The sequence below is a fragment of the Dermacentor silvarum genome, chromosome 3, assembly GCF_013339745.2.
Source record: "Dermacentor silvarum isolate Dsil-2018 chromosome 3, BIME_Dsil_1.4, whole genome shotgun sequence".
Classification (NCBI taxonomy): domain Eukaryota; kingdom Metazoa; phylum Arthropoda; class Arachnida; order Ixodida; family Ixodidae; genus Dermacentor; species Dermacentor silvarum.
This window is the reverse complement of record NC_051156.1, coordinates 93,963,115-93,985,372: the sequence shown is the minus strand read 5'-3', so window position 1 is coordinate 93,985,372 and position 22,258 is coordinate 93,963,115. Positions and strand designations below refer to the sequence as shown.

The 22,258-nt window shown below is 44.8% G+C and overlaps 1 protein-coding gene across 1 annotated transcript in view; it reads left to right on the top strand.

Moving 5' to 3' along the window:
- Window positions 1–12,147, top strand: part of LOC119444565 (uncharacterized) — a 61,304-nt gene extending 49,157 nt beyond the window's left edge. Inside the window, exons 5-6 of the mRNA XM_049664649.1 lie at window positions 6,760–6,897; window positions 11,838–12,147. Coding sequence (XP_049520606.1) covers window positions 6,760–6,897; window positions 11,838–12,005 — 306 coding nt within the window. The 3' untranslated portion in view covers window positions 12,006–12,147. The remainder of the gene's footprint in view (window positions 1–6,759; window positions 6,898–11,837) is intronic.
- Window positions 12,148–22,258: the final 10,111 nt, after the last annotated feature.

The following is a 22,258-nucleotide window of genomic DNA, read 5'->3' as shown; positions in this document are numbered from 1 at the left end:
TATCATCATCAGCATACCCCTGTCTTGCGCTAGCAGATTCGAACTTAATTCCTCCTGCAAATTTTCTAACTTCATCACCCCACCTAGTTTTCTGCTGTCCTCGACTGCACTTCCCCTCTCTTGGTACCCATTCTGTAACTCTAATGGTCCGCCGGTTATCCATCCTACGCATTACATGGCCTGCCCAGTTCCATTTTTTTTTCTCTTAATGTTACTTACAATATCGCCTATTCCCATTTGCTCTCTGACCCACACCGCTCTCTTCCTGTTTCTTAACGTTAGGCCTACCATTTTTCGTTCCATCGCACTTTGTGCAGTTCTTAACTTGTTCTCGAACTTCTTTGTTAACCTCCAAGTTGCTGCCCCGTATGTTATCACCGGTAGAATGCAATGATTGTACACTTTCTTTCCAACGACAGTGGTAAGCTCCCAGTTAGGATTTGGCAATGCCTGCCGTGTACACTCCAACCCTATTTTATTTTTTCTGTACAAATTCGTCTCATGATCAGGGTTCCCTGGGAGTAATTCACCAAGATAATTTTACTGCTGTACATATTCTAGAGCCTGACTACCGATCATGGATTCTTGTTCACTTGGCAGGTTATTCAACATTAAGTTTGTTAACCAACTCTTACACTTTCTCGGTTAAGGTCCTCAATCAGTTGTTGCAATGTGTCCCCATCGTTGCTGAACAGGACAATGTCATCTGCAAACCGGAGGTTACTGAGATATTCACCGTTGATCCGCACTCCTATAAGCCTTCCCAGTCTAAGAGCTTGAATACTTCTAAGCATGCAGTAAATAGCATTGGAGAGATTGTGTCTCCTTGCTTGACCCCTTTCTTGGTAGGTAACTTTCTACTTTTCTTGTGGAGAACCAATGTAGCTGTGGAATATTGTAGACATTTCCCAAGATATTCACGTATGCCTCCTGTACTCCTTAAATACGCAATGCCTCTATGACTGCTGGTATCTCTACTGAATCAAATGCCTTTTAATAATCTATGAAAGCCATATAGAGAGGTTTATTGTATTACGCAGATTTCTTGCGTACCTCATCGATAACATGGATGTGTTCCACTGTAGAATATATCCCTTCCTGAAGCCAGCCTGTTCTCTTGGTTGATTGAAGTGTTGCCCTGATTCTATTGATAATTATCTTGGTGAATATTTTATACAGTACTTAAAGCAAGCTAATGGGCCTATAATTTTTCCATTCTCTAACGTCTACCTTCTTATGGATTAATACAATGTTTAGTACAATGTATACCACAATACAATGCCACAATAATATACAAGCATATAATACAAGAATGAATGGAAACAATTTGCACCAATAAAATTCGTTAAAATCAAACACATTAAGCGATCAACCGCGTGAAAGCATCATCATCATCATTATCAGCCTAATCAAACATTTTTTCAAGTTTATTTAATAGCATAGAGACTGCAATAAAATAATTGGTTCTAGCTCGCATCACCAACCACTTTTCACGTTCTCTTGTCTGGCGACTGCTAGAACGCTCTCCAAAGTTGAACACGCTCTTTCAAAATTCAGCAGTTTTTTTTTTCTGACAAATAAAGTTGACGCAAAAGGCGGTGTTGCTCTGTGCCTCCCTAACACTTACAAAACGTTTACATCCCTAACTTATGCTATAGCTAGTGGAGGTCTTCAGTTTAATTTTGCAATCGTGCTCGCTCCCTATTCGAAGTGGGCCGTTTGTATTGCACAGGCTGTTTAAGCACTAGTGTAAAAAATATGCATCGAATGCGGAAGAGAATTCGTCGAGCAAGTGTGAATTTTATTGCGATAGCAATTATATGGACACTCCATGTGGATTTCTGCCGTCGGCGTCGTCGGCGCCGTGAGGTTCCGTATAGAGTCCAACAGCTATGAAATCATCGCCGCGCGCCGTATGCTGTATGTGCGAGCGAAAGCGCGCGAGGGTAGCGCACTTTCATGGGGAGCGAACGCATGGCGGAGACGTAATTCATTTTCCAGGGCAGCTGGGCCCTTGAACTGTGGCGCCGCCGCACGGGAGAACGTGAACAACGGCGGCGCCTCGGATCTGTTTAATTGTGCCCTGGTCGCTGCGGTGCCCGGCGCCGACGCGAAGCGGCGGTTGTTGGGGTGTTGCGGAGCTCAGCGTAGTAACATTCCAAATAAAAAAATACTGCTCCAGTCAGGTACACTGCTCCCTCCCTGATAGTGAGATTATATTTGGATCATCAAAGCAGTGATGCGTGAATTTAGGAATAGCCGAAGGACGGGAAAAGGCAGACCACTGTCACCTGCCAGACTTTTAGGCACAACTGTGGCTGCTGTTAAGGGATCGATGCTATTCCTAAATAAACGCATCACTGGTTTTGGTGATCCAAATATAATCTCACTATCAGGGAGGAAGCAGTCTACCTGACTGGAGCAGTATTAATTTATTTGTGGTGTTGCTACGCTGCGCTCCGCAACACCCCAAGACCGCCGCCTCGCATCGGCGCCCGGCACCGAGGCTTCCGCCGCGGCACTGGGGCACAAACAGATCCGAAGCGCCGCTGTGGTTCACGTTCTCCCGTGCGGCGGCGCCACAGTCCGAGGGCCCAACTGCCCTGAAAAATGAAATGCGCACGGCGGAGAGCAAACGCGACTTCTTCCGTCGCGCGAAAGGCCGTGGGGGGACGGGAGGGAGGCGACGTTTAGCTGCAGCACCAAATGCGTATTTATATAAAAACATTGCGAGGGGGAAGGTGGTAAAGACCCCCGACGCTGCTCGACGAGTGACCGGAAAGTCCAACAAAACTACAGCTGAAGCTCAATTTTCCTAATAGAGTGGCCACGTAAGTAACGCTTTTCCTTACTACGTATCCCCTGCTCGGGCACCGAGGATTGTCTTTTGTGCCTCCTCGGGACGCGCTGTAAAGCGGGCGATGCACGGGATTCACCATACACGCTCTCACATTGCGGAGAAGGCCTGGCACTGGACAGTTCCCGCCCTATCAAATTGCTGCTTGCACTACTTGCACCATGCCCAGTGTTTTGGGACCGCCTAAGCGTATTTGAAAAAGCAATCGGCTTGTTATATTTAACCTGCGGGCGAGGGAATGGAGAGGTCCGGATAAAGTATTATAATCAGCCACGCCCAACGATTGGTGTGCCTTTTACTGCATGAAATCGTTGAATTATCAAATGCTGGAACTGTTGATTTCCGTCCACAGATAGCGGACACAGCGTTGCAGTCTCAGTATGTTATCACCATCAGAAGTCTAATTAAACCACTTACAAGTCTAACTGTCGAATTTCATTGTGTAATCACGACTTATCATAGATATTTTCGTGAAAATGACCTTGGTCAAGAACACTAACCTCAAGCTTTTCTAAAGGCATGTGTCACTTCTGATATTTGATTTCGTGTTCAGGCCATTTCTAAATAAGAGCTACACTATTACTTGTTTCCCGGCAAGAGCAAGAACAGCAGATATTTATATTTTGAAGAAATGAAAGCCACTTTTTGGTGACGCGTACCGAAAACTTGAACTATGTAGGTTGCTTATGTGCTCGAAAAACCGTTACTGAATACTCGCTTTCTCCAAATTTTTATGCTTTATGCACAGAGTTTAGTTGTTTCCCCCTGGTATCCTCGGTAAACTATGTGTGGCACGAAGTACGAAGCAATGTTCTGAGTGGTGAGCGATATATATTTATTCTGTGTAGGTTCATTACAGCCTTTGTAGAAAGGTACTCATTGAAGTGTTCCAGGGTGTCATACTGCCACTAGTCAAAATCTTTCCCGGACGCCTAAAACAACTGCACGAGATGCAGATTTGAAATTCCGTGACAATAGGAAGAATTTTAAGCTCAATGTGTTACGAAACTAGCACTTTCCTGCTTAAATTCAAGTGTTGCCGATAATTACTAAACCCTCGTTTTCCCATGCATTTTAGTGCATCATACGAAATTCAGTTTTTCTCCAGTGTCCTCGGTGAGCTAAACCAGGCATCTTGTTTATATCTGGGGAAAATAAACGCGTGATATGGGCAATATGTAGATAAGGCAGAAAGTTGGGCTAGTTGGCAACGAGCATAATAAGACACGATTACTAGAGTAAAAAGGACAGGGACAAGAGAAAGAACAAGGGCACACGCTGTAGATATGTAGACAATGTTCAGTGTAGACATGTGGACGGTGTATGTATTTATGTTGATATGTATGAAGATATGCAGACAGTGTAGATATGCAGACAATATGTAGACTATGATTGGGTTAAATTCGCCTTTTCCAATAGAATAGACCGCTGCGCTGTCGTAGTTACAATTACAACTGAAGTCAAATTTTGCGAACATAGGGGGAACAATACGCCAAGTTTGTGTGTGATGGTAAATGCGTGTTCATCAAATACAGCTTTTAAAAAACTGTAAGCAAGTATTCGAAAGTACCATGCTGCTGTTATTAGCTAGGTTTTCCAATGTTCCAAGAGAACTCTGAATTTCAGATACTTTATACTTTGACGGAATAGACAGCACTTTAAGTACAATGTGTAGCCAAGTTTTGACGTTTCTGGTTCATTTAGAAGCATTACGAATAATGATAGAACCCTTAGTTTTACTTTGTACTTTTTCATACACTTTGTACTATTTCATACGTGACATATTGGGTTCACCTGGTGTCCTCACTGAAATAAAGGAAGCAGCTTCTTTAGAGTTTGTGACTCTGAGGACCAGGTAACGTTTGATGTGTAAGTAAAATTCAAAATAGATGGGTAATTGGGACTTTCGCAATAAATTACTTATACAAGCACTCTATAGTATGTTATGAACCTGTCTAACGAGTGGGGCACAATTGAGTCCACTGCCCTGACAGAACTGTAAATGCCACCAAGCCAAAATCTAGCGAAAATTGGTTGTACGCTATGAAAACTCTCTGTGCGAAGTTAAATGAGGTTGGATGAAACAGTCTTTCCAAAAAAATCTTATTCAAGTGCTAGAGCGTGTGATGTGGCCATTTCCAGCTATACTTCCCAGTGTACCGACGTAGCTGCTGGTTACAACAGAATAATATTTCGTGGAAAGGGAAGAGGGGTATTGGTAAGTGCGACAATTTTTTTACGTTACTAGCCTAGTTATAAGCGCTGCAAATAATTACTAAGCCGTCGTCCCCCCCCCCCCTATTATTCATAGGTCATCAGAAGTTCCTAGTTGGTTTCAGCCGTGTCCTCGGTGAAATAAACAAGACACTTGGTTTATATTTGGCGAAAACAAAGAGCGCGGTGTGGGCACTATGCAAGCAAACTTCAAAGACAGGGGACTAATTATGATATTTGCAGTAAATTACGCAAGCAAGTGATCTGGAGCTTTAAGAATGTGTTTTACGAACAAAGCAGAATTTATCCCGCTGCCCTGGGCGAACTCTTAACTCAACCGATATAAAATCTACAGAAATTTGAGAGGGCAGGGGGGGGGGGATGAGTAGGGAGGAAGTACACCATGGTAAACGTTATGGCGAAATAAATGTGTGTTAAATGAACTACTGGCTTTTTAAAAACTTCCAACAAGAAGTGCTCGGCAACTTCTTTAACTATGCGACATAATTCAGGAAACCAAAACCTTTATTGAAACTGTTTGAAAGGAACAGCTTCGCTGGAAATTTGGTTGCAATTCTCCAAGGTCGCACACATCTGCTGTCTTTTTTCTTGCAAATATTGCAAGTCATTTATGTCGATTGTACTTCGTTGTGTACAACTTCGACAATAATATTGCCTTAACTAGCAATACAGTATATTCTTTGTTTAATTAGCAACGTCGTCTGTAACAAATGTGCATTTTCTGACGTGCTCTGTACTGCTGCTACTGGGCGGGATGAGGGACCGCTGGGCACTCACAGCTTTTTGGCCCTGTATCATATGTAGATTTTATATAGTGTCAATAAATAAATGCAAATGCAAACAATTTTGGGCCCTTAATATAAAAGTAATTATATATATATATATATATATATATATATAAGAGAAAAAGAGAGTCAGATAATGTGCGGCTTGCCCCCCCCCCCCCCCCCCCCCCCCCCCCCTCGAGAAGTAGTTGGTACGCCACTGGTCGTGAGGCTCCTCAGAAATTCAGTTCCCATGAAAACTAACAACCGATATGCTTTCTAACAACTCGTCATGAGCAGAGATAAAACAAAGACCATTTATGAGGCGTAGAGTGCGTTTCGGCCTCTAATACTTGCCTTTGACATAATGACGTGTTATTTTGAGGATAACATCTTAGCGCCAGCACATAAGGCCACAAGGGAGATGCCGCGATGTGCACAATTTCATAAATAGTGTGTTAGCACTGCCTCTGACGACCTCCTTGATAAAGAGACGGCCTTTTTGGAAGGAGCAGTATGACGTTTTTGACTAGGAGTGGCGCAATTGCACATGGTGTATAAATGGATGAACGTTCCCGAGAATAAACAGTTGAAGTTAGCGCATTGTGTTGTCTCCGTTTCCCTTCTGTCCTTGTCTGCTGGCGCTAAAATGTCATCCAAGTTCGGATGCCAACATATCCAACGCACAGCAGTGTTATATGCTTGCACATTCTCTGCAGTAACAGTGTTTAACCACCACGCCATGCCTTCAGTCTGTGATAATTGTGTGTTTTGTTATCATCCTGAAAAAAATTAATTGGGTGGTTTAATTATGTGATTAAATGCACGTGCCATATGCCTCTCTACCGCGTTTTGTGTGGTGTTGAGTCCTTGCGAGAAAATGTAAGCATTCTGCTGCCGCAGGCGCAGCAGCGCAAGTGTTCGTGGCCCTACCTGGCGGTGCCGCTGACTGCCGCCTCGTCCATCGGGGTCATCCTTCCCACGGCGTCCGTCACCATGGCCGTCGTGCACGACCTGGCCAACCTGAAACCTGACGTCACGGTACGGACGTGCTTGTCCCAGGCCTTCTCAGTCTTTGCGTCGTGTCCTTGAGCGCTGTTCCAAAAGAAAAATATTGGTCTCCAATGCATGCTGTAAAGTTGATTGGACAGCGAAGCTGTAAACACCACCTCAAACGATTACCCATTGCGACGTAGCTTAAAATTATTCACGGGGAGACATTCGAATGCACTTTACCTAATTATTAGCCTAAGACATTTCAACAGCCTGCGGCTTGGCTTGAGCCGCTACTTCGTGCACCTACAAAGGCTGGACTAGAGACAAGGAGAAATGCAGTTAACCACACTTTTGCCGCACTTTTGTATGCACGCTGCTCTTCGGGAGTCCTCGCTATACGTGGCCTTCTCATAGCACTGTCACAACAAAAATCAATTGCTAGGCGGGGTGTTCTTTTACATACAAAAGTGTACTTACGTCACTCCTTGCTTCGTATGTTACAATTGCCGCTTTCCGGCTACTGCAACGTATGCAACCCTAACCTTTACTGGGAAACGCTTGCAGTGAATGCTACGCACAAAAGCGAGCGTTCTGGTTCTTTTTTTTTCTTTCCCCCTCACGGATGGATGATGATGATGATGATGATTTATTGGCATCCCCTTTGAAACGGGGCGGCGACAAATAGTCACCTAGCCTGCTTGATTTAATCAGGTATACTATACATGTTCTTTATCTTGCATTTTTGTATACCTATCATTATTTTTCTTTTTCAAAAATTTACCTTGTACCGCTGCCTATGATTTTAAGAGATCAGGTCGCATCCATCTTTTCCCTACTTTTTTTCCACCAGTACTCTAATCGTCTCTTGCTGATCTCTACGGCTGATCTGTTTATGTTTCCTTCCACTTTAAACCCAAGCGCTTCTGGGAGTTGCACGTTACCTACGGTTCTCGCTGGGTGGATCCCGTCGCATTCCATTAGGATGTGCTGAGTGGTCTCTGGATCTTTACTGCAGCATACACATGTCTCATCTAATTCCGAATATTTGTTCCGATATGTTTTCGTCCTTAGGCAACCGGCTCGAGCCTCAAATAGCAAGGCACTGCCCTTTGTGTTATCGTACAGAGTTTCCCTTCTAATTTCTTTCTTCTCATTCTTGTAAATCTCCATTGTCCTTTTCGTTTCCATTCTTTGCATCCAATTCACGGTCTCTATTTCTCTCACTTTCTTTCTGATGACCCCTGGTTGTCTATTTACAGTTTCGATTATCCTGTACTTGGTTGCCAACTTCCTTGACCTCTTCCTCCATTCTGTGTCCACGCTTTTCATGTAGAGATACTTGTGCACTTTAGCTGCCCATTTATTTTCATCCATGTTCCTGAGCCTTTCTTCAAAACTAATTTTGCTTTGTGCTTCTCTGACTTCAAAAGAGGCCCAACCCATGTCTCCATGCACTGCCTCATTTGTCGTATTACCGTGTGCTCCCAAAGCCAACCGGCCTACTGATCTTTGGTTAACTTCCAAACCCGCCAATATATCCGATTTTAAGCATATAATGGCATTTGCGAATGTTAGCGCTGGCACCATAACTCCTTTCCAGATTCCACGCACCACCTCATACTTATTGTGGCCCCACAGTGCTCTGTGTTTCATTAATGCTGCATTCCGCTTCCCCTTTATTTTCAGATTATCTTGGTGGTTGATTGAGTAATCCTTTCCTTCGTTTATGTGTACGCCGAGGTACTTATATTGCTTCACTATGGGTATTACTTGCTGTTGAATTGACACCACGAAGTTACTCGTGTGCTCATTAAAGATCATAATCCCTGATTTCTCTGTGCTAAACTTAAGGCCTAGATTTGTCGCTGCGTTCCCACAGATATTCGCAAGTATCTGTAAATCTTTTTTATTGTCCGCTAGTAGCACAATGTCGTCTGCGTACATCAGTCCAGGGATCTTCTGTTGCACCATTTGTCCATTACGCATGTAGGATAAATCAAAACCTAATTCGCTGTTTTCCAGTCGTCTTTCTATGCCCTTGACGTAAAGCGTGAACAACAATGGTGACAGAGGGCATCCTTGCTTCAATCCTTGGTGAATTCCCACCATTTCATTTCCTTTTCGGCCTTCCCATGCCACTTGTACTTGGTTGTCTCGATATATCTCCCTCAGCAGCTCCACGAAATCGTCATCTATGCCTTCGTATTGAAGAATATCCCACAACAATTCCCTGTCTACGTTGTCATAAGCTCCTTTAATATCTAGAAATGCTATCCATAAAGGTCTTTTCTGAGCTACTGAAATCTCTATGCACTGAGTTAGTACAAACATATTGTCTTCTAAGCGTCTGCCTGGCCTGAACCCATTCTGTAGTTCCCCCAATACACCGTTTTCCTCCACCCACTTCGACAGTTCTAATTTTGTGGCTTGCATTGCCATTCTATATATCACCGACGTTACTGTAACTGGCCTGTACGAGCTCGTCTTATCCTTATCTCCTTTGCCTTTGTAGATAAGATTCATCTTGCTTTCACGCCATCCAACGGGAATATTCTTTGTTCTAATCACTTGCTCTATGGCATTAGTCAGCAGTGCCTTGCTTTTTGGACCGAGGTTTTTGATTAGCTGTATTGGGATTTCATCGGGTCCTGCTGCCGTGTTGTTAGGGACATTTTCTGCTGCCTTTTTCCAATAAAAGCTTTCTATGCTGAATTTTGATCTCTCAGGCCTCTCTGTTGTTGCTGGATCTGTTGTCTGAACTACGCTTTTTCTCGTACCGAAGTTATGCCTGATAACGTCTGTGATGTACCGCAGCGCATCATCGCCTTCATAGATGTTACCGTCTTCATCCCTTATAGCCGTTTGCGAGTTTCTAGTTGGAGCTCCGAGTGCTTTTATATGGTTCCAGAATCTTTTTGGGGCGCCTTTGTCTCTTTTGTGAATGTTATGCACCCAACGTTCACTTGCGCATTTAATTTTCTCTTGCACGAGCTCACTCGCAACCCTTTTCTTTTCTCGGTACGTATTCCATCTAAGGAGCACCTCTTCTTCTTGTAATCCCAACTTTTTGGCTTCTCGATGAACCCTAGATGCCTCTTTACGCTCTTCTATAGCTTGTTTAATTTCCTTGTTCCACCACTTACGTGGTTTCCTCTTTCCAATCCAACAATTGTATTGCCGTGTCCGCCTTATTTCATGCTGCATAACCTCCACCAGTTCCTTATATTCCCAGACTGCTGTAGGAAAATCCTCAATTTTCTTCTCTATGTTGTTTGCGATCTCTGTTATTTGCTCGTCATTCATTTTTAAAAACTCTGAGGCTATTGGTTCATGTTCTGCGCTGGTATCTCTCCCAAACTTTAATGCTAAACGTCTATGATCGCTTCCCAGGCTATTTTTTCCATTTTCGTCTATTATCATTTGGTCCAGTTGTTCGTAGACCATTTCTGAGACTAAGGCGTAGTCGATACATGACTGCCTGTTTCCGCATTGCCACGTTACCTGTCCATGACACTTATTCTCCCTGTTAACTACTATAAGGTTCTGTTCATCACACAAATCCAGCACTAGAGAGCCGTTGTAATCAGTATATCCGTCTAAATCGTCCATGTGCGCGTTCATATCTCCCACTAATATCACCTGGCCCGAGTTACTGAACTCATTAATATCGCTTCTAATGCAATCGACCAATTCCTTATTTTTTTCCCTGCTATCACTACCTGTCCACAGGTAAGCTACTCCCAGCCACGTCTTTTTACCTTGCCATGTACCACTAATCCATAAATGCTCTTTACATGTCTCGTTTACCCTTCGCCACTTCAGACCTCGCCTAATTAGTACGCCTACTACCGCCACTGCGAGTGGCGGTAGTGGCCTAATTAGTAGTGGCCTAATTAGTACGCACCGCCACTGCGAGTGCCATCTGGTGGTGCCGCAAGGAACCCAGTGGCGCACACCTCCCGCTGATTGAGGTTTTGCCCACAGACAGGACAAATGCAGCAGGGGTAGAGGTATACAGGTTCGCTGTAATAAAGCTGGCTTTCGATACTTCACCTTCGGGCGTAACTGCCAAATTTTAGTGCGTAAGCACTCTTAGGCGACACACCCAGGAAATCTGACCGTCGGTCGGTTAGTCCGTAACGTGCAACATGATGCCCTTCATAAAGAAAAACAGAATACATTTGAAGAAAAAACGGCGGTAGTCAGTTTCCAACCAACGACCCCACGCTCAGAAGCACAGTGTCTTACCCACTGGGCTAGAAATCCATACTTGCAGAAGGCGAATATATCTGAACCATATTAATGTGCTGTACCGCGTTGTGTGTTGGCGCACAACACACAGATATGCAGTCAGTTTCGCATTATTATTTCTCAAGGTGCGAGAGGAAATGCGTGGGCGTTCCAGTTACTTTCGTGTTTAAAAAAAACTTTTTTTTTCATGAAAAAAGCGTTTTGTTACCAAACATTCCTTGCAAGCTCACCGGCCATAATTCGTAAATTGCAATATGTGCCGTAAATAATCAAGAAGTTAATGAGTTAATGAGTTAATATAAGTTATGGGTTCTCATGCAAGCAATGTCCGCCTCTCCGAGTAATCTAGCTCATGCACTTGAATTATGTTATCTGCAACAGGTGATTTCCGACAATCCCCTATTATCAACCCTGTATGTCCCTTTTCCGTAATAAAATTTCAGTTGCGAATTCCAGCTTTGTCCCGTCGTGTTCTTTTCTAGTGCGGAGCATGTTCACCGCTTCTTTTTTTTTTTTGCAATTAAAGTGTTTGAGAACCTATTGCCTTAGCAGTGAAAATTGTTGCTGAACTTGGGGTGGCTGCCATTGTTTGCACTTTCTCGCGTGTTTTTTTTTTTTTTTTTTGAGTCTGCGCAACTAGTCCAAAGCACCTCCTTGTCGGTGAAATATGTGCATACACTTACGACATGCTTGAGTGATCCTGTTCCCATGGCCCAACGCCCCACCGGCCGCAGGTGCTGCCAGGTATCCTGACGAAGGTGGCAGCCATGCTGGTGCTCGTGCTCGGAGCCAACACCATCGGCAGCGTGCTGCTTGGCTGGACCATACCCATCGACGTGGCCGGCTATGGACTCAACGCCAGCGACCTGTTCACTGGCGCTGACGAAGAGCACGGTGTCTAGATTCGCCCCCGCACGCGACACGTGTCGCTTCTTCACGCAAAAGATTATGCGTAGCGATTGATGTTGCTAATGATGTATTCAAATACGGTGCCTTTATTGTATGAATGAATGAATGGATGAATTTTGTTCCAAATGAGATGACTCTGTGGCCTACGCTAGGGTGTGGGAAGATGGGAAGGGTGTAAGAAGAGGGGCGTGGGATAACCCCATCGCCGCCGCCAAAGAAGAGTCAATGACCCCGGCGACGAAGTCCCTCTACGTCTCGGAAGACCTAGATACGGCCAGCCACGCCAGTCTCCAGGGTGAAGTCCCACAGGGATTGTAGGCAGCCCTGGCCACCGCGGCGCTATAAATCCACTCCTCCAGTGTTTTTGCAGTGCTTGCAATGGCGGTTACGGGCGTCCTGCAGTCATGGTCAATCCCAGAGTATGTGGCGTATAGTGGGCGGGGTGTCCGTCTTGTCATGTCGAGCACTTGACCCAGGGTGGCTGCAATTGCATTGCGTCAATTTGTGCCTGAATCGATGCGCGCTTCGCCACAGACACTTAGGAACGCGAGTTCACGAGCACGCCTTCAGTGAGCGCAAAGCAGCTGCGGGCTTTGTGAGCGAGCACTGGCGCACATCTTGGGAGGCCTTTCGCGGACAGGTGTTCATTAGGTGTAATTGCCTCCCGTCTCCTCTTGCGTCGCGCGGCAAATGGTTTAATCTGCTCCCGATCTGGATCTCTCTGCAGAGGAGCAGGTAAGGGTTGGACTGCACCAGAAGAGCGGGAATGTATCAACTCGTTCTCCAGCGCATTATGAAATCTATCTGAAGTGAAGCTTTCGTGAAGCGGTTAAGTGCTATAAAGCTAAATGCAGTATGCGTACGAGTGTCTACTGTAATCACATGCAACACGTAATCTTATCCGATGTTTACGCACTGCACAAGTGGCAGCATTAATGTTGCGCAATGTTTATCTATATACACTACACCATTCGCAATAGCTATGCCGAAATTCAGTTCATGCAACTGCACACCATGGGAAGTTGACCCAATGATGTCACGAAGACTAAGTGACATTGGATCGGGCAGCAAGCTCGCTCGGCACACTGCAAAGAACGCGAATGCTCTCCAGAATCATTCCACTAAAGAAGACATTCGACAGCACAGTGCAGGTCATTACACACGGCTGCGGGACAGAGGGGGCTTGCTACCCGCCTGGCTATCTCTTCAGATTTGTTAGATATTTGCAAAACCTTTTCACAAGCTGTTTCGGCACTCGGGAGACTTCATCATGAAAGCGAGATGGACGTGATTGAGCTCATGAGGAAAAAGCAGGAATTTGCGGTCGAGTGCTCCACACTCAATTGCTGCGGAAATTATTACTTTCTATGTGACCACCTGTCTGCTATTCTTAGTGAAGTACCTGAACAGTGCAAATGCTGATCGTTGCGAATCTGCAAAGTGCCTGAAGGTAATCCACTGCACATGAGACTCGGACATTTTCATTGCATTTCAAACATTCTAATCGAAGTATGACAATTTTGATGGTGAAGCGATCTCATGCACATCTCGTGAACATGTAACTTTGATGTACAGTCTGCGCAGATAGAAACGAGGCCGCTGATCGAATGACCCTAGCTGATTCCGGAACGTCCAGTCAGCTTGCTGCAGTATCGACAGAGCTCGAAACCTCTGAAAACTTAAGATTCGGCCGCCGGAATATATTCCAGCACCCGGAGATGTATACGGCGCAGGCAGCCCTTGGGAAGAACTCGCTTGTTCTGACAAAATCTGTACATGTTAGTGCATATGTGTTGTCTCCTTTTATACTTTCATCTGATCTGGCACATTGAAGAGCCCGGTATTAATAGATTATATTTGTTATTTATGCGCTGGGTTTTATGCCTGAGCAATTCCCTTTAGTGCTTGGAATCACACCTTTTGCGTTTGCGCATTGCCTACGGTATTCTTGCTTCGGCAGTTATTTACTTCGTACAGCAAAAATACTGCTATTTATATTTCCAATTATGACTTTCTTTGGCTACCTCCAAAGAAGCTTCTTTCTCTGGTTCACCTCTAATGTTAATAAACTTGGGCTGAAGTAAACTGTTTGCCTGATGTCTGCTTTCTTTCTGCACAATGGCTGCATTTATTGTGAACTTCGTCAAGGCATGACGAAGCTCGTTGCTGCGTGCAATAACTGACCAGAAATCAGTTGACATTACGTAATGCGCGACGGCATCGCTTTCTCACGCTTCCCTTAAGCACGCTTTCTATCTTCTCTGCATGATAAACTATACTAGCCCCAGCAGTGGCGTAGCCAGAAATTTTGTTCGGGGGGGCTCAGGTTGCAGCGCGGCCTCCTCCTTATAGAATTTGTCGAGGGATCAAATGCATGAATAATAACTGCATTGCCAATTTGATTGTATATTAGATGCTGCAAACGAATTATTGAACGCTATGCACTGTCCATTAAAATATGTATGTTTTCATAACAGAATATATTCGTATGCCCCAAAAATTGTGGCAGAAATAACTGATATCAATGCTGCCGTGTTTTTTTTTTGTCTAAATAATAAGTAAAGAAAACATCACATGAACTTTAGAACTATTGACCCTTTTCGCGGAGCAGTTTGTTTTAGAGAAACGAGATGGCGCTCACGGCGGCGCGCCATACCTCTCCTCAGCGACCGCGCACGAATACGAAACCATTACCGATTCTACCTTGCTTCTGTGCGATCAGCTGTCGGAAATGCAACTGAGTTTTCGCTAACACACTGTGCTCCAATCATGCTAGATTGAATAATGTGGATTGAAGACGTGTGCAGTAGTTGGCTGCAAAAATAGTGACTGGCATGTTAAGGAATACAATGAATCTGTCTGGCGAAGTTCGTGGACCGCTGCTGCAACTGTCCGAACGTGTTACCGGCACTTCGTGATGTACGGCTTTCCTAGAGGATACAGAAATTTGCTCATCCGCCAGCCTTGTATCGCTAACCTTCAAAGAAAGGGCTTCATCCCCAGAACGTCGGCAACAGTGAGTACCACTCGTTAAACAATGACAAAGGGAGTAGCGCCGCTTCCTGTCATAGTAAGTTTCGCGCACGTTATCTATACACATCTGTCCAAATGGCACGAAAACTTACGCCCACTCTATCGCCGACGTATCAAGAATAAGTGAATGGACGCACACTTGAATATATGCGCACTGTATACACACAATAAATGACGGACGTGCTATGGCGCACCAATGGTCGAAGCTGAATGTTTCGTGACGGTCCACAAGAGTAAGCAAGTTACTAGCTGTAATATATATTTGCTACAAGGTATTACAATGTACTAGAATATCGGATATCCCCGTTTGTTCTCTGATCCACACCGCTCTCTTTCTGTCTCTTAACGTTAGTCCTAAGATTTTTCGTTCCATCGCTCTTTGTGCGGTCCTTAACTTGTTCTCGAGTTTCTTCGTTAACCTCCAAGTTTCTGCCCCATATGTTAGCACCGGTAGAATGCAATGATTGTACACTTTTCTTTTCAATGACAGTGGTAAGGTCCCAGTCAGGATTTGGTAATGCCTGCCGTATGCACTCCAACCCAATTTTATTCTTCTGTAAATTTCTTTCTCGTGATCAGGGTCCCCTGTGAGTAATTGACCTAGATAAACGTACTCCTTTACAGACTATAGAGGCTGACTGGCGATCCTGAATTCTTGTTCCCTTGCCAGGCTATTGAACATTATCTTTGTCTTCTGCATATTCATCTTCACTTGCCAGGCTATTGAACATTATCTTTGTCTTCTGCATATTCATCTTCAACCCAATTCTTACACTTTCTCGATTAAGGTCCTCAATCATTTGTTGTAATTTGTCTCCGTTGTTGCTGAATAGGACAATGTCATCTGCAAATCGAAGGTTGCTGAGATATTCGCCGTTGATCCTCACTCCTAAGCCTTCCCAGGGAAGTCTAAGAGCTTGAATACTTCTTCTAAGCATGCAGTGAATAGCATTGGAGAGATTGTGTCTCCTTGCCTGACCCCTTTCTTGATAGGTAACTTTCTACTTTTCTTGCAGGCGCAAGTTGGAATACGCTAGCGCAAGACAGGGGTAATTGGAGATCGCAGGGAGAGGCCTTCGTCCTGCAGTGGACATAAAATATAGGCTGATGATGATGATGATTGCAATGTACAAAACAGCTACGCTTCAAGCCTTGTGCGCAGCAAGAACAAATCTACCGGATTCGGAACTGAGCACACCCGCGAGCGATTAGGCAGAAAATAATCATATAGTGGCCGCACCGAGGAACTTCACTGAGTCAGAAACTGACAAGCCACTGCTTCAAAATATTTGCCGAATAAAGAACAAAGAGCAAAACACACTAATCCTGACTGAATTCATATTCGCAAAGCTTGGAATGCATATTTAGCCCCGCTTTTAGAAGAAGCACCATATAAACTGCCTGCGCCGTTTGGACATAGCTCAATCAGCTCCGAAAGCGCTTTTGCATGTTCTCTGAAGCTGTGATCAAAGCTTCGTGCCGTCCACCTAGTCAACGTCTACGATATCTCCGAAAACAGAGGTTTTCTAAGCCGCGCCGGCGTCATACACTTCCATTGTAAACAAGGAGGCAACGGAGGCAGTTGAGGCAAGCAATGGACGCGTCACCACGTGATCAAATATGGCATGCAGCGCCCACGGGATCGCCGCGAAAAGGGTCAATATCAGTTCGAAACCAGCAAAGCAGTGCATGCAGCTTATATGAAAAACGTAAAGGCCATGAAATGAATAAGTTGAGGACAAATATTTTGATGAATCTTTGTCGTTCAAGAACCTTGTTTACATTTTTCCACATATGCAACGGCCAGGAAGAAACCTCAATGACGCTATCCCTCGTTGCAATCGATTGCGCAGGAGCAGCTGTAATTCGTCGTGTATTGTAATTACACCGAACTAATACTCGCAGCAGTGAGTACCAATAAAAAGTGGGAGTTCTGCAAAGTATATATTAGAAATGCGAAGATACAACTCGCTAAAGGGCAATAAAAGAGTCGCTGGAAACAAAGTTCACTGCTTGTATACACAAAACCTCGCAGTAAGATATTTAAAAATACGTATGAGTCTCCAATAAATCTACGTATTTAAGCAAACGTCAGTGTATATAATGTGTCAAATACGACTAATAAACATGTTCCTCAGTCACAGATAGTAAACTTTGAGCACAGAAAGACAGATGATCCTGGCAAGAACATAACTATGATCGCAGAAATCGTGATATGTACTTGGGCCATGCAGCGGTCGCGACAGTGCCATGTGGGTAGAATAATAGAGGAATAATGCGTAAATCAGTACGAAAATGTGTAATTTAACTGCCTGCACAACGCCAACAATTATTCTGCACCCAAAATTAATGGAGGGTATTCCTTCGTTTCAAAAAAGAAATAAAAGCAGGTAGCTGAAAAGGAAAGAAAAGGACCAACGAAGCCCACAGATGATGCGGTAAGTTGAACTACCCAATATCCGAGTGTTTTTGGCGAACGCCGCGTGGGCCGGGCTTTCAATGAGCAAGGTCGGTCAAAATTGGTTATTGGTATCCTCGTAATTTTTGTATTCGCGTGATAATTGTGATCAAGATGCTAACTGCTAGAATAAACGGCGAAAATTTCTACGGTTTTAATAGCTAATGAGCGGTCATACGTTTTCATAATTAAGAACTTATGGACCTGAATAAACAGTGCTTTTTACTTGCATTAATTTTTGCTGCTTCGCTATCTAAAGGACAAACTTCTCTCGGCGGGAAAGTTGAGCGAAGCGGTCACGTTGATGCCGACGTCTCTGTGGGTGTATAGAAGCGCCAGCCTAACCATGCGTTCCACAGACATTGTAGAGTGCAAGTAGTTTTTTAGTAAACTCTGTTAAAAAAATATTCTCTCTGCGCTGGCAGTGGTCACTGGAAGGGTGACTAGAAGCTGCAGCAGTATTTACACATTTACATAGAACCTGCTGTCGCAGTGAGAGATGGGCATCTATTCTGGTGCTAAAACCTAAAACACTCCCTTGATGTCGTTGGCACACTTGTTTAGGTACCTTGCAGAAACAGTAGGCTGTTCGATTCCAGCGATGTCCGTCGTTTCGTCAGGAAGTATGGAGAAGTAGCCTGCTTTTGAATCTAAGCTTTCTTTGATAATGTCACCACAAATTTCTATAATTTGGTTTTGTGCGTCTGGGCTTAAATACGAGGCAATACTGGGGCAACTTTCCAAATGGTTCTTCAGATATGTATCTCCATAATCAGCTCCCATGCGAAGAAGCACTCTGAAAATGCATGTATTTTCGGCAGGGGCATTGCTTAAATCCATAGGGCCCCTGTCCCTGTGGCTACGGAGAGCCAGACCTTGTCGCCCGCAAAAAAAAAAAAAAAATCCTCAATAATAGGCCGTTCACTTTCTTCTGTTTTCTCATATTTTACTTTGCCTGCCCTGGTCCAGCTGATCAACCACATTGGGCACGCTTCCTGAAAATGTTTGGAGAAAATTATCAGCTGCTAGCTGACAGTCACGGTGATATTTAGTATTTTCGTGTGTGTGGGAGATTGCGAGCGCGCGCTTCCATTTATGGAACGGCTTGGACACGAGCGTTCCAGTGCGCGCATGTTGGCCCAAGTTTATAAGAACATTAACCCCATAAAGTTCTAGAATTGAAAATCTTTTAAAGCATGCCTTTGGAAATTTCAGCGCACCTTTCACGTCAAAAGTTTATGAGAACTGTATACCCATAAAGTTTCGTAATTGAAATCCATGCGCTCCGTATATTCCGCGGCCGCTGCGAGATTCCGCAACGCGCCCGCTCGCTATCGAAAAGCCGTTGAAAGTTTGTGCTCGGATGGGGCTCCTTGCGTTACGTGACACCAGGTGCAAGGGCGTTGTCACGAAATCCAGCCCGAGTTCGCAATGCTCGTGCCGAAATGTGTTTTCGAGCGTGACAAGGACATTGTACACAAAATCCAGAATGATTGCCGGCGTCGGTGGTAGTTTTGGTCAGCGGTGCATGCCAGCACGAAAAAATTTCGGGGGGGGGGGGAGGGGCTGAAGCCCCATCAGCCCCCCCCCCCCCCTGGCTACGCGCCTGCGCCCCAGCTAACAAGATGTTGAATAAAATAATGCTCCGCATGCATAGCCGCAAATCGCAGACGACCGTGACCGCAAATCTAATAGCGCTGATCGGAGCCGTTACTGCGCATAACTATTGCATTTCGAACAATATTTTTTTTTTCATTATTGGCTTTGCACGCATGACTTCCTTGCACCCTTGCCCATCCGAATAACTTTGCTTTTGTTCTCCCCATATACGCATGACTTTTTGATGCGAAAGCATCAAATGGCTCAATGAGCGAAAAAGCCGGCGTCTGTAGCAACGAAACGGCACCTAATTTCCCAATGGCTGCGACGCCATTTCACATGCGCCCCTCAACTGAGCAGAGTGGGCGAAAGAGAACACCTGCCGCGCTGGCGCACCAAGTGTTGCGTGAGCTTGCGTTGTGGTGCTCATTAAAGAACTCCAGGTGGTCAAAATAAATTCGGAGCCCTCCACTACGGCGTGCCTCATAATCAGAACTGGTTTTGGAACGTAAAACCCCAGAAAGAAGAAGAGGAGAGGGCATCACCGCCACGCCTAGTCACGTCACCTTCACTCTCGGAAGCCTGTGTTATCTGCGTGTTCCTTGTCCGCGCAAGCTCTCGCCTGCGTTCTGACTTCGGCTTGGTAATACCTATAAAAAATTAATGTATAAAAAAACAATACGAAAGGGAAAAAAACTAGCGTAGCTTGCACTGGAGGCACAATGCTAAAAAGACCATGAAGCTGATGGGCACCTAGCTAGTACTGGCATTTAGGCTAGGCTAAGCACTACCAAGTCATCCCCAGCATTTTCCAGAATTTATTGATTGATTATCAATTAGCTATTGATTGGCTGTCGCAACGTATTAGCTACGTATTTGGGCTACACTAATCACTACCAAGACATCCCCAGCATTTTCGGAATTTACCAATTATTGATCGATTATCGATTAGCTATTGATTGGCTATCGATGACTGATTAAGCTAAAGTATAGTCGGGTACAACTTAAGAAGACAGGGGAGGCCCCGCCCAGATGACCGAAGCGCAGCTGCCGATTGCCTCCGCGACTAAAGAAATAGTCACGCTGACGCGACTCGCCCCAGCTTGAAGCGCGGGGTGCCATGTCCTCCGTCGGCGGGGACACCGGCTGTCCGGCTCATGACGCAAGTCTATAGTGCGCGCCTATTGGTGGAGGTTCGCATGCATCCGCCTTTGAGGGGGCAAATGCCACTGCCTTCTAAAATTGTGTATAGTCCCAACCATGCTTAGCTAGACTTAGCCAGGCTCAACTTCGCTAGTTCACAGGGGTATGTGCCATTGCGCGTGGACCCTTTCTGCATTACCGCCAGGATCGGCCCACATTTTTTGTGGACGACTAACGGAATAACGGCCGGATTGAACAGTTCACTGTTAAAACATTGGCGGTTGTGTTTCGAGCCTACGACCCCACGCTCAGAAGACGAATGTCTTACCCACTGACACTCAGCTCGGTAAAACCAGGCCAAGCGTCTCAACGCACTCAATAGCGTTTCATTGGATATTAATGATTTATCATTCACAACTCACAAGTAGTGCGTAGGTGTCCTCGGATTTTCATTGCGATAGCAATTATATGGACACTCCAGGCTCATTTCTGCTGCCGGCGTCGCCGTCAGGTTCCGTATAAAGTTCTCGGGCGATAAAATATAAATTTGTTTAAGATAAATTTGTCACGCGCCCATGTGAATGTTCTATTGGTAGTAATTCGGCTAGTGTGTATTAGTGTATGAAAGGTGCAATAAATGCCCTTTTGATTGTTTGCCCTACTGTGTCGTCATTCCTTTGTCCCAAGAGCATGTGTGAGACCCCACACGCCTAAATGGGTCACTGGGTAGTCAGTGGTCTGAAGGGCAGCACTTCGGGCAGCAGGGATGAGGTAACAGGGTTCGAATCCAACCATCCGACCAACTTGGGTCACTATGTGGCAACGTGTACATACGTGCCACTCTTCAACCAACCTCTTTCACGCCGACATGGCTTGTAACTACCACTGTTCGAAGAAACTATTGGACGCCGACTTGGAGCATAGGTATGTGCTGGTCTGTAATGAAACTCTTTGACGCCTGCTTGGGTAACTACATAGGCGTACTTACCGAGGGGGGGCAGCACTCCCCCCCCCCAACTGTCAAAAGTGTGTGTGTGGGGGGGGGGGGGTAAGGTAAGCCGTTTCCTCCCAAAAAATTTTAAAAATAAGCAAATGCCACGTAGCTGGACGGAACCAATGTAATGTTTGACATCGCTTGGAGATACTCAGGTTCTTGTTTGTGTATTCCGCCTCATTACCTACTTTAAATAAATCAACTTCACAAATATTATAATTCGACGAAAAGGGTCAATGAAAAAATTGTAGTACAACATGAAAAACTCCCGATACAGCTTTCTGTTGCTCAATACGTGCTACATAAAACTTTTTCCGAGCGTGAAAGAAGCCCGCGAATACACGCAAGATTGCAGCGCGACTGCCTGCTCGAGGCACTTGGCGTGTATTCGCGAATTCTGTCACGCTCGGAAAAACACTTTTATGTAGCACATATTGAGCAACATAAAGCTGTATCGGGAGTTTTAAGCATAAAATGCTTTTAGCTGCCGTTGTCGGCGACCTTCAAGTGACCTTGATCTAAAAGCCAGAGCCGTTATTCGGGCATCGTTACGAGTACAAAACGAGATCATCCGGGCAACCAGTCAAAGTTAAAAAATTCGATCTCTGGCCCTCAACCCTTTGTACAGGACCACAATACATAGGCTAGTTACTGCCTAAACAAGTTTTAAAAAAATATTGCTTCCAATTTCTTCCTAATGTTTGTTCACTATATCACTCAAGCTGTAACTTCTTGATTGTACACATAACTTTTATTTGTCATTTCCAATAGCGACGTTCAAAAGGCGGATACAGCGCATTATACACTTGATAGTCATCTTTTGGCACTGAGACAGGGTTGCCTCTTGCGATATGCTACATCACAGCGAAACCTTGTGATACACTGTTCAACAACAAACATGCATTTAAACATTCTGGTCTTGCACCAGTGTTGTCGGCACAGGGAAGAGAATAAAATGGCCCCTATACATTTCCAACTACTCCTGCCAACGCCTTTGCATCAGCAGAGTAGAACATAGT